The 17,434-nt window shown below is 42.6% G+C and overlaps 1 protein-coding gene across 6 annotated transcripts in view; it reads right to left on the bottom strand.

The window, feature by feature from the left end:
• fgfr2 (fibroblast growth factor receptor 2) overlaps positions 1-17,434 on the bottom strand; it is a 40,381-nt gene that overhangs the window by 19,790 nt on the left and 3,157 nt on the right. For 4 of the 6 annotated variants that reach the window (XM_017424262.3, XM_017424263.3, XM_017424264.3 and 1 more), the window contains exons 3-6: positions 11,204-11,461; positions 9,718-9,792; positions 5,081-5,250; positions 3,491-3,614 (exon numbers count right to left, since the gene is read on the bottom strand). In XM_017424262.3, coding sequence (XP_017279751.1) covers positions 3,491-3,614; positions 5,081-5,250; positions 9,718-9,792; positions 11,204-11,461 — 627 coding nt within the window. The remainder of the gene's footprint in view (positions 1-3,490; positions 3,615-5,080; positions 5,251-9,717; positions 9,793-11,203; positions 11,462-17,434) is intronic. The other 2 variants (XM_017424265.3, XM_017424266.3) reach the window with 2 other exon arrangements.

The following is a 17,434-nucleotide window of genomic DNA, read 5'->3' as shown; positions in this document are numbered from 1 at the left end:
TTTATCCAAACAGAGGGAGACCTGTAGAACAATTCTCCCTTTCAAACACTAACCGGTATTCACAAATACACTGAGGCTTACCCCACAGCACAACCAACCACACACACACACACACACACACACACACACACACACTGACATCATTCAGTGCCTTTCCAAAACAAACACATTTGTGCATGTGTGCATCCTGCGTTAGGGGTTAATTGTAAGTGATGGTCGGATGGCTGGGTTGTCGGATGAAGGGTTTAAAAAAGTAGAAAACAATTGTAAAAGTCAATAAAGAAGGAAAAAATTGCAAGGCAAAGACAGGAGAACTTGCTCCACTTGGTCCTCATCATTCAGCGTCGCTGACTTCTATTAAATCATCAGAAGAGCACCACCCTCTCTCCCAACCTCCCTCCTCCTTCCTGCACTTTCCCAGGGTTCTCCGTGTTTATTGTCAGTCTTTATTTGCCCCCCCNCCTTCCCTTTTATTCAAGTCTTCTCACCCTCTTGAACATTCCCCAGTTTGAGAGGTTGAGGATGTCGTGTCCCCTCTTTGTACCAACGCTTACTTCTACAACAAGCCAAAAAGGGGAAAAACATTGGGGTTTTTTCCAGGTAACGTCTAATATTTAGTTAAATAGTGTAAAGCAGGAGTGCCCACAAACACAGCTAAGACTACAAGCATGTTTGCTTTATTAGTTTGCTGTTATGTGGTTGATGTAATCAATGGTAGCAAAAAAAGAGCTTTCAAAGCTGAATCTGTGTAACAATTAAAAGCCTGGCATCCCTTAAAGGAATGCATATTACCCGCCATGATTCATGCAAGCGTTTTAGATCATATGCTGAGAAATGATGGAGTTGTACCATGAAAATAACATTATGGACGATGTGACCCTCAGGGTATGTGATGCTGATGCAGAGAAGCATTTCATGATGTCTTAAGCAGGACCAGTGAGCTGGCAGTTTGGATCCAAAGATCAGGGATGTATAAAGTTCCTGTGTGGCACAGGAAGCATGCGGCTTCCCACACAACACTACATTTAGCCACCGATCCGTTCTAGCTCCTTCTTTGTCTGTGTTTCAGCTCGTAACTGTCCCACCGCGGCCTGTTCTCCAGACACCAGTTAACCAGAAAAGTCTGGTCATTTGTGAAAAAAAACAAAAAAAAAAAGATAAGAAGAGCCTGTCTCTGTCTCTGTCTCTGTCTCTGTCTCTCCTCCCCCCTCGCCTCTTTCAAACCCGACTCTCATGGAGTAAAATGAAACAGGAGGTTTTGAAGGGGGTGGGGGGGACCAAGGCTGTGGAGCCAGACCTGGACTGGGTTTATTGCTCAGCAATAAAACCCAGCAAAAACAGAAAAATGCAGAACTTTAGTTACGCAGGAGTCGGAGCAGGGGCCCTCCGTTGAAGGGGGGGTACGTGAGAGTCTGTGATGACCTTAAAGGGATATTTTGACCATTTGGAAGTGGAGCTTGCGTACATTCGTGAACAATAGTTGTAGATAGCTCTTTGCACAATCTCAGTTTGGAAAAGTGCAGTTTGAGTCTAACAGGTCTGATGAGCTAACAGCTAGCTCGAACGTGGCTAAGACCAAAATGGATTCAATGTTCCTCAAAGCTCTAGATGTTGCTGGGCTTTCCTGGTTGACACGTCTTTGTAACATTGCGTGAACATCGGGGGCCGTGACAAAGAATCTATTTAATTAATTTAAGGCGTAGCATTCCTTGGCCAGAGTTTTAAACTGAAATCAACATATGCTGAGAAATGATAACATTATAGTCAAACCTTAAAAATATTTGCTATGCATGCTGCTAGAACTCAGACTATATGTTGGGAATGACTCTCAGCTACCACCAGACTGAATTTTAGCTCATTATCTGTATAATTGTGTGGTGGCCATCTTAAACCGGGTTGAAAATTCAATGATTACTGTCTCGGTTTCATTAAAATTCATCTTGTAGTTAAAGTATTTTTTTTGCTAAAAGATAGACAACTGAACACAAGGACAGAGACACAGGCAAAAACATTATCACCCAAATTCACCTTTTGGTGGCAGGCAATAACTACATCAGGTGACAGGCACGAAAAAACTGGATTTAGGCTGAAAACACCGGTCCGATGAGTTGGACGACAGCGGCTTCATGTCTGTTCTGATTATCTGTGGTTCACTGACCAGCATTTAGAAGAATGACTGCATCAGATAAACTTTGATGTGTACTGATAGCTCATTAAGTGGGTCGGCGAGTCCAAAGGGAGAGCGGGCCTAAATCATCTAAAGAGCAAAGTTAGCGTACACTCACATAAACACACAAACACACATTGATCTACTATCTTTATCCTCCCCCCCATGTTGTCCCCGCTGTCCATCGATTCTGCAAACCAAGCAGAAAAACACTCGTTTCTTTCTGAGCTCCAAAGGTCACAAAGAGAGGCTGACCGTGTCAGGTCTGAGCTCAATGATTGAGCTGAGGCCAGCGTTTTGTTTGCTAAAGTCATTGATGCCAAACAATCATCCTGAGCCAATTGAAGGCCAAAAGGCATGCCATAAATAAGCATTTTCTGCAACTTTTTGAGGTATCGCACAGCACGGGTGGAAATTTTCTGAAGAAATTTTGAACAAAACATGATTTTTGTAATAATCTAAACAAAAAAAAGCCTATTTTTGATGTATAAACTGTAAAGGAAAGGTAAAGAGAACCATAATCAATGCAATTTTATGGTCACCATGGTAACCACACACCGTCTGTCACTCGTTAACGAGAGGCAGACAAAAACGCAGCCTGAATAGTAAGCCTCGAACAAACAGAAAACTATAAGTTAGATCTTCAAAACTCTTGAGCTGTCAGCAGCAGAAGACTCTGTAGGTCACGATTCTTATGTTTCTACTCTGTTATATTTAGGAGATATGACAAGTTAAAAAAGACTCTTCACTTCCAGGTTTGGAGATAACTGAGCAATAATCTAACGTACATTTGTACATTGTACGTATAATTGTACAACGTACCACTACCAAATGTCCGAGCACACCATTCCTGATAGAGCCACAGGTTTGCTGTATAATCTGTTTAATAATTTCAAAGCTGTGAGATGACACACAATGAACATTTTTTAACAGAATCATAAAAATAAATCACTGTTGCCAGTTTTTAGTTTCTTTTTTAGCCTGTTGGAAGGAGACAAAAATCCCAAGCTAACATCTAACACGCTTCCATCCAGGTGCAACTCAAAGTAATTTGAAGCCGAGTAAAATATTAGAACATAAAATAATGAAAATTACACTGAAACTGTTGACATAATTATCTTTAGCCTTTGCAAAGTTGGCAGCGGTCCTTGACCTCCACCTGCATTCAGAGAACACCTGGGCAATTGAACAGCACACACACCATCCTTACTGTGGGAACTCTTTCTGCTAAACAACCCCCGCCCATTCCTCAAGCTCTCTTTTCCTCATAGATTAGCCTGATGTGCTCTGAGCCCGAGTGTGTACCGTGTGAAAGGTACTGACCCACTACATCCAGCGTGTAGGTGTGGTTGATGGATCCAAACTTGTTCTCCACGAGGCAGGTGTAGTTCCCCTTGTCCGACGGCACCACGCTCTCCATGATCAGGGTCCAATGTTGGGTCCGCACCTGGTTTCAAGACAAGCAGACATAAAAGAGCTAAATGAGGGGGGAGAAATGAAAAAAAAAAGGGGATTCGGTTGAAAGTGTGAAGGATGAGTGACGATGACAGGCTGAATCCACTTGTTTGACTTTGGAACGTTTCAAAGTCCCGCATAGTTGAGAATTATCGGAGTCTTCTGTCAGTCACTGCCATTGTACGTAGAAAGCCCCACCCGTGTACTCTAAGCTGTTCCAAGCATGCAGTCATTTATAATTACTTGCAAAAGAAGTTTCACCCGTGTGTGGAATTCGCAGGTGTGAGCAAACAGTAAGGTTTCTATCTGCAGACTGAAGTGACACAGTAACCACTGCTTATACAGGCCCACATTTCACACAATAGGGAGGCAAGGCCAGAGGGCTGGGCTCAGGTACACCTTTTGTCCAACAGTTGTTGACAAAAAGAGAGGAATGAACTGCCTGCAATGTAACTGACAGGTTGGCTGGATCATTTCCCTGGCAGTTTTTTATTTTTTTCTGTCGTCTTAGCTGTAATGAGTCAGTCGAAAGCCAAGCGACATCAACGTGATCAGCTCTGAACTTTCCTCATCAATTATTAACCAGGTGCCTCAGGCTCGGCCAGCATCACTGGGGCTTTTTGTCGAGTCGTTTCATAAAATTTCAGTTTAAACTGTTATCGCCTGGTAAAAAAAACATACTGACAAAGTGAAACAACAGCCAGAAGGGAGGAAAGCAAAGGTATCCCAAAAATGAAAAGTTATAAAAGAGGGAATTACAGTCATGCTGTGTATTCGGGCACTGTCCTTCAAAAAAAAGGTGCAAAAAAACTCAGATTCACTTTGAGGTGAACCAGCTGATGAACGTCTCTTTGCGGGGATAATCAATTTCCTTGTGTGAGTCACAAAGGCTCACAGTCCTGTCACTTGAAAACTGTTTTAAAGCTTCGTGTCTCAACCAAAAGTTACCAACTTTAAGAACATCTAAGCAACAGTTTGTCAAACACTTTTATGACAACTGAGTCATATATAGAAATAACATATTAGCTTCTAACCAAAGTCTGAGAGGCCTGTTCTTCCTGATTAAATTACCCCAAAGTTTTGAAGTCATTTCAACCATGACGCTACCTACTTTCTCTATACATTACTGTCTGAGAGCATTTAACCCTCAAGTCCCGGTCTTATGTTTCTAATTGATGGAGGTAAAGAACCCTTTCAAGTTACAGTGAGAGCGTCTGCAAAGTATCCTGATGAGAGGAGGAGCACGGATGAGCAATTCCAATTTCACACCAGAAACCCTGCCCTCGTTTCCTCTGTCTCGTCTCCTCCCATTTCTCCGGTGAAGAGTGGAAAAGAGGTAAAGGAGCAGGCCGGATGCCCGCCTTCTCCTCAAAATACATTCACAAAACAGCCAGAAGTGCTGCTGCACAGAAGTGAGCTGGTGTTTGTGAAGGTTGGATGTATTACTGTTTATTGTACCTTATATCCTCCCATGCGGTCCTCTTGGCGGAAAGGCTTGCCGTTTTTGAGCCAACGCAGAGTGGGCCTGGGGTTGCATCCTGCAGCACAGCGGAACTTGACCGTGTTGGCAGCTGGCACCGCATGCAGCCTCTTCTCCATCTTAGCTGGTGACGTCCAGTACGGAGGGCCTGGCAACCAGATAAACAGTGCCGTTCAGTCATTTTCAGATACACACACACAGCATTTCTGCAGAACCAGCGCCGATCCTTGGCGACACATCTGAGCCACAGTCTGCAGAAGTCTACCACGAGTTCCACACTATCACAGCTAAACAAAAACACTTTTCCTGTGGGCACCGCAGGGTGCTACAAAGTTAGAGTGAACATCAGCTCTAAAAGGCTGGGCGTTGCCAAGAGGGTAACTAGACCATCACATTCATTTTTATCTCATTCCACTTAGCAGCTTTTTTCCTCCCTCTACTTCCTTCAATTAGCATAGCTACCCGGTGAACGATGAGGCATTTTCACCCCTGGAAAATCATCATGTGCCATCAAAGAAAATATGATTCTTAAAACTACTCATCGCAAATCGAAACTACATATCAAATGGTGCAGTTTGATTTTTTTTCTTTTATGTACTCTAGTTTTCCAGATATCTTCATATGACATTCTGAAATCAATGGAACCAAAGCACACGATCCAATCTGGTAAAAAAAAAAACTACGTAGAAGATCCAAACCCAAATAGTCTGTGTAGGTAAAAAAATACGGTGGAGATTCTTAGAGAAGACATTTAGATGGAGATGAAAGAGTAAATCTGCTGCTAAATTAAAAAGAGAAGAAAAAGACTGAGTAAGACATTAGTCAGGAATAAATATCCAGGATCAAGCAGGACGATGGAGCGCCAGCTTTCAAACACGCAGCTGCTATACCAACAAGTTTACTCTTTTAACTTCACCTATATTTTAATCTGCATACTTTACGCAAACAAATCTGAGCATAAATACGTCTCAATACATAAAAAAGTTGGACTTCTTCGTCCAAAATGGCTCTTCTGTTGACCTGTTTTCAGTCACTTCGGTTGTTTCCGAAGGTAAACAAACTCATGGAATAGTTGGCAGCCATTCACAGATTTAGCTTACAATTTTTTTAGTTTTCGGACATATTAAACGAGTGGATTTGGTTTCCTACTTTAGTTTTTTTTTTTCTTGACCGGTCTTTGCAATGACTACCTTTAAGGTAAATGTTTGTCCAGATGTTTATTAACGCCAAACAGACGCAGCATTCCTTGCACTAAAATTTGCAGCTCATTCCCCCCCCCCAACTTCTGTCTCTCAGTCAGCTGGATTTTCCTCCAAAAACACCCCCACCTTCCCTTTTCTCCCTGCACCTGGGGCTGTGATTGCCTAAGCAGATGGGAGTCGGGGTGAAAGAGAAAGTCAGAGTCAAACGACAACCCAAACGGCTCTCCGCACCATCACTTCCTCTTTGCTTGGCAGGCATACAGAAACAAAGGGAATACCTGCAGATAAGGCTACAAATGACTCAAGCAGCGATGCCCCAGGAGAATATTTAATCCAAGTCTTTTTTCTTCCCCTGCCTGTCTAATCTGCATACTATCAGACACCTCTTATCATTTTCTCTGGACCGCAGAACCGGACATGTTGAGCATACTTTGATAGTAAAGTCAGTAAACATCACTCTTCCTTCCTGAAAAGTAAGTGCTCAAGCTATAATTAGCCATCCCCATCTTCTTCTTCCACCTCATTCATGATTTGTTCTCGTCTTCCTCAGTTTTCACCTCTCCGCTCACTCCTCTGTCACCACTTCATCTGCAGACGGAGACAGATGAGGTGGAGAGGGGCCAATCGCACGCTCTCTCCCTGCAGAGTAACCTTTGACCCCCGAGCTGGCAGCCTGATCAGAGCGTCAGGAAGGTGAGCGGTGCTGTTTCCCAGGCTCGCTGTCCAAAAGGGGCGAAGCCTAAAACAAACTTCTCTCCAGATGAAGCCAAACTCCTGCTGGCCCAACTGCTGTGGCCACCCCCACCCCAAAGCCCCGTGCATCCGGATCCCCCCACCACCACCACCACCACCACCACCACTCACAGCTGTTTATCCTCAGCTGGCCTGAGGTGAACTGAGGTTATCTAACTCCGGCGCTGAGTCAAGATTTCTTTTTTTTTCTGCGAGTTCCTCCAGGAAGCTAAATCCATCACTGTCCTGGAGTTGTATATTACTGTTAACTGTTGACTAATTCCCTCGTGTTCACTGTCACATAAGCTGCGCTTTGAAAAATGCATTACTGGAACCAGGGAGTCGGAAAGAAATGTATTGGGTTACAAGAAGTTTTTGTAGAAAAGAAAATCTTGTCTTTTTACACCTAATTTTACCAAGACGTGAAGTCAAAAATACTTCTACTGACGATAAATCAGTGAAAAACAGTAAGAGTTGATTACCAGAGTTCTTTAGCTCAATGTAGACTTCAAATATTTCTTAATTATGTTTTTTTATTGTCGCCCAACTTTCAAGGCAACAGGGAATCATGAAATTGCTTGTATCTGTGTGTACTTTCATTTGTCTGTGAGCAAAATATCTCATGAACAGAAAATAATCTTTGGACGTACATCCGGTACCGGTAATGGCTAAAACTTTGCCAATTTTACAAATATTACAGAATTTTACAGATATATATATACTGGTGATAAGTTCAGTGAAAACTTCAGGAAATAATAATTGGGTATACATCTGCAACTGATTAATCAGCCTTAGCAAACACAAAAATGTCTAATTTTACATCTACTGACCTAAAGTTTGGTGTGGGAGCAGCGCTAACCAATCAGGCAAGGTCTTGTGATTTCACAAATCGTTGTTTTTTTTAAGATTTGACCAGCATGGCCATAAGTCTGCTATTTCCTAACACAGAAAGATGATCATTGCTTTAAATCTTTGGCATGAAATGTAGCAAGCAATATGCATTCCTTTCGGGAATTCTAGGCTTTTAATCTTATCAAGCATTGAGTCAGTCTCCGATTTCAGTTTTGGACCAAAAGCTAAATTACGTCAATCAGATCCTGACTCTAAAAACAATTATGTGCCGTGACACATTTCAGCTAAGCTGCTTCCCCTTTTATTTAAACAGATGACTTTTTTCTTCTTTAAATAAATACCATTTTACAGCTAACATTGGTTACTTTCATCCAATTGAAGCTTTTTCTTTTGATAATTTTTTTTAACCTAAATATTCAGCCATGATTTTAATCCTAAAATGTGAAACTGAAAAGAAAGAGTGAGAAGAGATGCAAATAACCAGATGAGCTTCTCGTGCAGCTTCCGTGTCTCCTCTGAAAACGCCAATAGTTGCTGACGTCGAACAAAGACTTTCTTCCTTCTAGCAGCTTGTTCCAGTTTTCTAAAAGAAGTCGGCTCTCTGCTGTTTTTTTTTTTTTTTCAGCAGCCTGATGCCTGACGCAGCGTGAGAGCTCCACAACTACAAATATAAAGCTACACCCCACTGTCTCCAGTCTCATTCCTGTCCACGCCTACATGCACGCTCCTCCTCGCTACAATCCTCGGCCCAGAGCCAAATCTCAACGCCACGCAAGGAGAACTGCTGGTTCTGATCCAACACCCCCCCACCCNTTTTGATAATAATCTCGGTTTTGAATTTTCAGAAACACACACGGCGAGAAAATTGCAACTGTGCTGCCAGAACAGCTTTCCCTTTGTTTCCAAACATCTTATTACGAGCAGAATGGCTTTTTTTTTCCAGCCCCCCACCTTCTTACTTAGTCTTCCCCTCCTTTCTTTATTTAATGGATTTCAGGCAATCACAGTCAGCCCAAAAGTGGAGGAGGAGGACTCACGGCAAGACGCAGTCCGTGTGCAGAATTTTAACAAGATGTGGAAGCCCTCGTTGTTGCTTCGGCCCCCCCTCTGTCAGTGTGTACGCGGAAAACAGGCTGCTGCATAAACACATTACTACCTCAGCAATGCTCTGACAAACTTTCTCTTTCTCTCACACACACACAAACTGGGTCCAGGTGGGTAACTGGGTCCAGATGGCCATCTTTCATAATAGATGTTCACAGCTGACTGACTGGCTAGCTTGCTGGTTGGCTCCGTGAAGCCTGACTACCTGGGAGACGCTATCTGCAGGAATGTCAGGAATTCCTGTACTCCCTGGAGCATCCAGCCAGGAAGATCTTTCTGTAAAAGCCTGGGCAGGAAGATAGATTTAACGTGTTGTTGTTGTTGCTAACAGCTGTCTCCGTCTGACTTTTCACTTTTTGTCCCGCCTTAATATTCACTGCTCGACTAGGAACCAACGCCAAGCTAAGTGGATTATTTCGTTCAGGAATCAGGTCTCTGCGAGTGTTTGGCTATCGCAGTAAGTTCAGGGAGTGTTTATTACCTGACAGCTTAAAGCATGGCTTGTAAGACTTTCTAAACCTCCTAATTTGGGACTTTTTAAGCTTTTTATAGGGATATTTAAAAAGTTAATCGTTTAATCTTCCTGCCATGTCCAAAACGATAAGTAAAGCTGTGAATTTTACCGGTTTCTCCTGATGGTAAATACGGTGAGAAGTCTCGCTGTTTGACCCGTAATCGATTGAAGGTTTTGGTGGAAAACCCCTTTTAGTTTGTCCTATACTCACATAACTGCTCTCCATCTGCCCCAGTGTCCTCCGATCGTTCTGTATCGTCCTCATCATCCCCCGACGAGATGGCATCTGCACAGAGTAACCGTGGTTACCGCTGCCCTGTCACAACGCTCTCACACACACAGGATGAAGCAGTGGTTCCCAAACTTTTCAGTGTTGGATCCTCAAAAAAAAAAAAACAGTGACCGAGGCTGGGCTGATTTCTGGTTTCAAGGTGACCATGGTGTTAAAAAGTCAAGACAAACCTTGTTCTGTTTGCTTGTCCCCCCTCCCCCTTTCTCCTGCATGCAGTTGTGTACAGCAGCCATGGAGGGAATTTCCCCAAACTTTTATGCTCCTTGAAAATATTTGTCGTCGGTTGGTTGTACATTTTATTTGGTGAATAACCCAGCCTGTCATGGCTTGTCTACCAGAGAAGAAACACGTGTTTCTCTTTTTAGGGAAACTCTGTTTTCATGCAAACATTTGCAACAAGCTACAAGAGTTAGCAGGTGAAACAGGCTCGTTAAGGAGGCTAATAACCAGCTAACTAACAACTAACATCAGTTCATCAGGCTCTCTACGTTACTCTACAAAGAGCAGAACACAAAAGATGTAATACAGGCAAAATTACTTTAGAATTATAAATTAACTATAAATAAAAGAGCCTATTGAATAGGTTTAATTTACTATCTTAAATATCATCGTAAATTAAATGTTAGAAATAAAAACATTGGTAACAAATTGGCTTCAAATTTGTCCTCCCTTGTGTTCTCTCAGTCTATCTATTTACATCCTTGCAACAAAATGAAAATAACTATAAGTGAAGATTTTTTTCCCAATTATAATATAAGACCTATAAAACAATCATTATTAACCAATATGTTATATTATTTACGCAGCAAAAGCAATCATATTTTTGTTTTCAAATAAAAGCAAATAAATTATGTTATTCTTCAAATTTTTGTTTTAATGCCCGGAAACTGTGATATTTTTGCTCAACATTATCATATCATCAGAATCTCATACCGGCTCTATGCTACTATTACTGAGAGGCTAATTAAACAAGGGTATGGTCTAAATGACCATTACACTGTTTTGATACATATACAACTGTGCTTTCTTTCTATTGATACAAATTATAGTAAAAATATGTTATTAGCAACCATTTTAAAACCTAATTAAGTTGGTTTCATGACCCCAGCTTTGGGAACCACTGCAATAAAGCATTCAGAAAAATTTACACGTGTGAAATTCTAGTCAGTTTCAAAACAAAATGTGAAAAAAATAGACAGAGTGGGGTCACTTTTTATGAAAACAAATCTGATTGTATGCTTTTACTGCTTAACACACACTCGTTATACATTGTTTTTAAAAAAAAATCTAATTTTGCCTTTCCATGGCCACTTCCAGAACTCATCCAAGCACCATCCAACCATTCCTCTCCAAACTTCCTGTTTCTCCCTGACCTGTCCTGTCCTGCCATTCCTCCCTGACTCACCTGTGACATTGACTATGAAGCAGACCGTGTCTTTGCCCACGCTGGTGCAGGCGTACAGGCCCGAATCCTTGGGCGTGGCATCACGGATCTGCAGCACCTCGTGCTCTATCAGTGTGCGGTTGTTGGTGCCCAAAGAGCTGCCATCTTTGGTCCAAGAGATGGTCCCCGTCGCTGGCAGAGGGCAGCTCAGCTTCAGCACCTCCCCCGGGTGCACCGAGCACACCGTGGGCTTAGAAATTTGGTATTTGTTCGACGCCTCTGTAGAGCAAATGGGGAGGAGGGGAGGTTGAAGTAGGGGAAAGGAAAAATTGAAGCAGAGAGAGGAGGGTGCACAAAAAGGAGGAGGAAGTGGGAGAGGAAGAAACAAGCCATAGTGTAAGAAATAAAACACCAAACAACCCCCAATGGATGCACGTAAATCAACTTATGCAGGAGGAGTAATTCAGAAAAAGAGAGGCCCCATTTTTTAAACCATGAAAGCAACATGTACCACGAACTTCCAGTCAGTCGTTTCAAATGGATCCCATAGAAATCCTGCTCTGCAGTCAGATTCAGTGCATGCAGTTATGGCAATAGCAGCATAAAAAGATCATCTGTCAGCACGCAAAAACTGGGCATCGCTTTTGTTGAGACATCCCTCCCAAACAAGCCACATCTTTCAGAGCGGATCCCAGGCAGCCGGTGAGTGTGAGTGAGTACGAGCAGCATGGAAAGATCTCTACAGCCAAAAAAAAAAAGATAAAACTCCAGCACATCTGCCCGGCACAGAGGAAAGCAGCCAGAAAGGTCGAGGACGGAAGCAGTTGTCAGGCAGGGGATATGAAAAGGGGTGAGGGTGAGAGGGGGGTCGCTCTCCTTTCTTAGTTTTTTTTTACTGCACGCTTTAGCTACAAAAACCTGGCTGACTCTCCTGTTTTCCATCTCTCTCTCTCTCATATCTTCGCCCTGTTTCGTAACAACATGGCCACGGACATTCTGCAGCCTCTGCACAGGATGTGAGCGCTAAGCCAGAGAGCAAGAAGCACACAGCCGGATCCAACGTGCATAAAAACCTACATTTTCTGGGAGGAAAACCAAAAATGCCTGCATGTGTGTACATCATGTCCTCCAACTACTTTGCGAGCCGACGGAAGGTGGGGTCAGTATCCAACGGAGAATATGCTTCTTAATTTAGGATCTGCCCACATTTATTAAGCTCACACTCAGATTTATGTTGAAACTCTTAACAACTTAAAGAAAGCCTATATTCTGTGTGTGTGTGTGTGTGCAGATGTTTTCAGTGGAGGGAAAGCAGAAAAAATAGGAAGGATGTACGGTCCGTATGCAGGAAGTTTAGCTGGGGTCTGATCGTTGTAATTATATACGCCTTTTCAACAACATTCCACAAAAATCATATGTTTATTATGTGTGAGTTGAATGTAACAGTATATTTGGGCACACACACACACACACACACACACACACTTGATCCATGAGAAGGAGGGAAGGTCATTGAGCCACACGCCAGCAGCAGAAGTTAAGGCATGTGTGCAAACTTTTAAACATTCCCCCCGGGGCAAGTAGACAGGTACAGTTCCTCCAAAGCAGAAATAAATAACTTTTCTTTGCCACCGAAGCCTCGGTGTGTGGTCCAGTGGGAGGAGCAGCCGACATTCATTTACATTTGGCATTACTACAGCTGCGGAGGTTTTCTTTTCTTTTATGGGGTGGGATTTAAATGTTTAAGGTAGTGTCTCATGGTTGGAGGCTCAACATTGTGAGAAAGCTGCGAGGAAACGGGCGAACTTCTTGTTGCAGTCTCACTGAATTCTGAAGCCGTCGTGTTTTTGTGTGGCTAGACTGTGACCATTATTTTGTAGCCACCTTGGCAGCCGCCCTCATGTTTATTATTTAATCCACTGGAGTACAGGCAGGCAGATTTGGACCAGTTTTTTTTAATAATAACCTGGACATTATGGACTGTAGCCTCTAATGTTTTTGGTCGTACAGCTGTAGCACCTTTGAGACGAGTTTGAGACACCTGTGACGACTCTGTGATTATTTTTATGGTTCATCTTTATGTTTTATATGTCTGCTGTGTCTGAAGCCGGTTCAGACGGTCCAGTGGGGTTTGTTTGTTTCTAAGGACTGCTGAGGTTTAGCCCTGTAACTCGTGATTCTTAAAGTTGGGTCCAACTGAGTCACTTTTTACTGCATACTGAGGTGAAGTCTTAGGAGTCTGCATGGATGGTGACCTGGCTGACCTAACCCGACCCTAAGGTAACCCTTGACTCCTCCCTTCATGGGAAGCTGTAGGAAAATGCAAACTCACTCACACACACACATGAACTTAGAAAAATAGAAACTTCACACAAGGAGTGTAAATACTTCACAGCCGACTTTTTATCTCGGTTAGGTTTCACACCATTGGAGGGGTTAGAGAGACGTTTCAATCCAGCACACGTTTGTTGCTCCCTCCTCCTCCCTTCATCTCTTATTTTGCCTCCTCTTCTCTGGGTCTCTTTCTCCCGACAGCGATTCCAAGTGTCTCTCAGGTGCGACAGATACCCTCTGTGCACCGTGTCTCCATCCTCATTCATCCATCTCAGCTGTAATAGTTAGTTTCTCAGAGACGAATTCTCCCTGGAGTCCCTCCTCGATGTCAGCTTGTCTGTAGAGCTGGGGAAGCAGTTTACAGCTGCCTGCATGTTTCTCTCCTTTTAAATGAATAAATATTTTGATGTCCTTTCAAATCACCCCATCCTTATGATTTCAACCACCTTTAATACAAAGGATAACTTTTATTTTCAACAATACTCCACTTTTAAAACTCTACTAACAATCAAAAGTCATCAGTGGCTTGGATTTGTAAAGAATAATGTGGAATATCTGATCCTGAAAATAAACCCTGAGGATGCACAATATATCAAAGATTCCACAGCATGTGGTGTTGATATCACTAAGAATAAATCACGACATCATGCATGTCTTAACAAACTGTATTTAGCGATCAAATGGACCCCCATTGCAAAAAAACAAAATGCCCACAGTCAGTTGAGTAATAATGGCTGACATGTTAAAGAACACAGGAAGAAGGAAATGAGGAAAATGTGGTTCACTGCAGCAGATATGATCAATAATTATTATTATAATTAATAATGGATGTTTTCCTAATATCATACAGCCCTAATGTAAACATGTTACCTGTTATTGCCTCTGACTGTGTGTTTGATAACAAAATATCTCATGAACCAATGAACAAATTATAATAAAACCCTCAGAAAGTTATAATCAGTATTTACGCTTGGATTTGTTGAGTAAATGATGCAGAGGTAAGTGATTTATTTATACTGAGTGTGTAAATATCAACATATCTGGTAAACTACTGAAATAAACTCTTAAACTGCAGCATTTGACAAACTTTTTACATCTGATTTCATATTTTGCAGCGAGTGTTTTTTAAGATTGTTGTTCTGAGACAAAACTTTATGCAGGATTTTAAGCTGCACCACTTCCTATCAGTTCTTCTGCAGATCAGCATCTCAATCTGTCTCTTTTTATCTCACGCAGGAGTTTGATTTCTCCGGCGGTCCTGCAGTTGGACTGCGGCACAAACCGGCACAGGAAGCCGTTCTCTCCAGCTTCTTATCAGAAAACTGTGAGTCGGAGCAGCCGGGACAACACCGGCTAACCACAAATTAATAAAAGTCATTGTGTGAAGGCTAACTGCTCCCCCCTCACACACACACACACACACACACACACACACACACACACTGAAGCCCTGTCAATCACAGCACAGCCTGTGTTTGTATAGAGTTCACTTCCATTACCAAGATACACACTCAGACACACACTCCGTGTTATTAAGTGTCCTGATGACATTTTTATACATTTACAGCTGCACTCCTGCTGTGTAGACAGGACAGTGTTACAGATAGGTAACACACACACACACACACTCAGACTGTAAGAACGTCTTTTTCTCATTAACATTTGATGATGTTGGAACTGAATAAAGTTCACAGCAGCACAAATGTAAAATTATCTTTTATCAACAAAAACGCATTCAAAGAATTAAAGAGCTAAGGTCCCTTGAAGGAATGCATATCACCCACCGCCTTTCATGCCAGAATTTTAGACTGAGATCATCTTATGTTGAAAAACGTCTTTTTGGTCTGAATATCTGTAAAACTGACCAAGTTATAACCATATCTGTGTTGCTAACTTGAATCAGGTTGACTCCAAACATTGAATCAGCTGTAAGAATAACGTTCTAAGAGTTTAATTAAAACCATTTCATGATTCATGAGATATTTTGCCTACAGTACAGACAAATAAACACATTACTGCTCTGTCTTTGCCTTCAGTGGCGGGTGATAATGCAACTTGTTCGCTGTAGATGGCCACTCTTTTCCTGCGTCTGTCGAAGCACAAAGCTCTCCTTCCTGATGCATGATGGAGCCTGTATTTATTTAACCACTGAAGTATTTTGAAGAACTGCCTCCGTGGTGATCAGAGCATTTTTTTCAGAACAGAGTTTGGCAGGAATGCCGGCGGAGCTCAGCCAAAAGCCATGAAGTGACTTTTGTCAGCTGCTCTCATTTCCAGCGTGCCTGGTGCCACGTTTATTCCATCATAAATGCAAAAAAACAGGGCTGGATCTAAACAGGCCACAGAGCAGAAAATTACAACCAAAAAAAAAAAAAAACTACAGGCATGCACACACACACACCTTGTAGATTAGGCCCCATTGTTATTCAGCCCTGTCAGTGTATTTAACTCACCGCGCACCCAGACAAGGTAAACACTCCCACAGATACTGAAGTGGCAACAATAGGCCTGTTGTGAAGGCCTCGACCGACGCGCTTGCTCCACTTCTTCTGTTACAGCAGCCACAGGTAAACAAACGAGCGGGGCCACCAGGGGTGCAGGCGTGGGCTCAAAAAAGACAACACTGATATGCAATCTGATGCAGCATTTCTAGCTCCCACAGGCACCCGGCAGCAGGAGCAGAACCACAGGAGGTTTTATCACGAGGGAAAGACAAGTCATCGTGACTTTTAATCACACTCTAATGAAGCTGGGATGTTATGTAAAACGTAAAAACAAAGAGAATGCAATGATACTGGCAGCAGAGCCTTTTAGAGGCTGAATCTGTCAGCAGGAAAGATGGGCAGAGGCTCACAGGTCTGCAAAGAACCGAGTCTAAAAATAATAAAACAATTTCAGACATATGTTCCTAAACAGAAAGTTAAGAAGACTTTAAATCTCCCCATCATCTAAAGATCTGAAGAATCTGGAGAAACCTCTGAGGTCAAAGGTCAATGCTCAGGAACACTGTCTGTAAACACAGTTCACCGTGCCATCCACAAATGCTGCTTAAAGCTCTATCAGGCAAAAAAGAAGCCAGATGTGAACAGATGTGTCTCCTCTGGACCAAAGAGGAGAACTGTTCTGAGGTCAGCCTACCTCTCTGATGGTATGGGGGTGCATTAGTGGTTTTAGAACAACATCTGTTCCCATCCAGGACAACAGACAGAATGAGACAACCTCAGGTCCAGATGTTTACAGACTGATGGAGATGCTGCACAGAGGGAAACATCTGGAACGTGTTGCTGGCATCAAATTCAAAATTTTACTTTTATCTGATAATTCTGTTCTTATTTTTACACAACATCCCACCTTTTTTGAACTGGGGCTGTAAAAACACCTGACCTTTCTCCAAATAAAGCAGGGAACCTGGTTGTGCCCAGTACGCCTCATCATGTGAACCCTCAAATGAATTTCTCATCACATGACTTCACCGCTGACCTGATCGCTCCATCTGAAGGAGAAGTCAAATCTGCACAAATCCTCTTAGAACTCCGGAGGATTGTGTAACTGTGGAAAACTCCTCGTCCTCTCTGGAGCCAAACAGTCTGCGACAGCCTCTCATCGAGGCAGGCCGGACTGATATCTGACTTTAAGGGCAAAGGGCAGCAGAGGGTACAGCGTGTGTGTGAGTGTGTGTGAGGAGGAGGATGCTCTGTCGTCAGCCTGACTTAAAATTAGCCGAGAACAACGAGTAATGGAATGTGGTTCATCACAACATCTAATTAACTCGTCTCTAACGAAACTCAGAAAAGCCTGAAAGGACAAAAACAATGTGCAGCTTTTCAAAATCAAAGCTTTTTCAGCCCGAAGTTTCCACAGAAAGCAGCAAAACTTTGAAGTTGATGTTTTTTGTTTCCAGGCGCAGAGAGCAGGGGA

The sequence above is a fragment of the Kryptolebias marmoratus genome, linkage group LG22 (genome assembly GCF_001649575.2).
Source record: "Kryptolebias marmoratus isolate JLee-2015 linkage group LG22, ASM164957v2, whole genome shotgun sequence".
In the NCBI taxonomy this organism is placed as follows: domain Eukaryota; kingdom Metazoa; phylum Chordata; class Actinopteri; order Cyprinodontiformes; family Rivulidae; genus Kryptolebias; species Kryptolebias marmoratus.
This window is presented reverse-complemented; position numbering and strand designations above follow the sequence as displayed.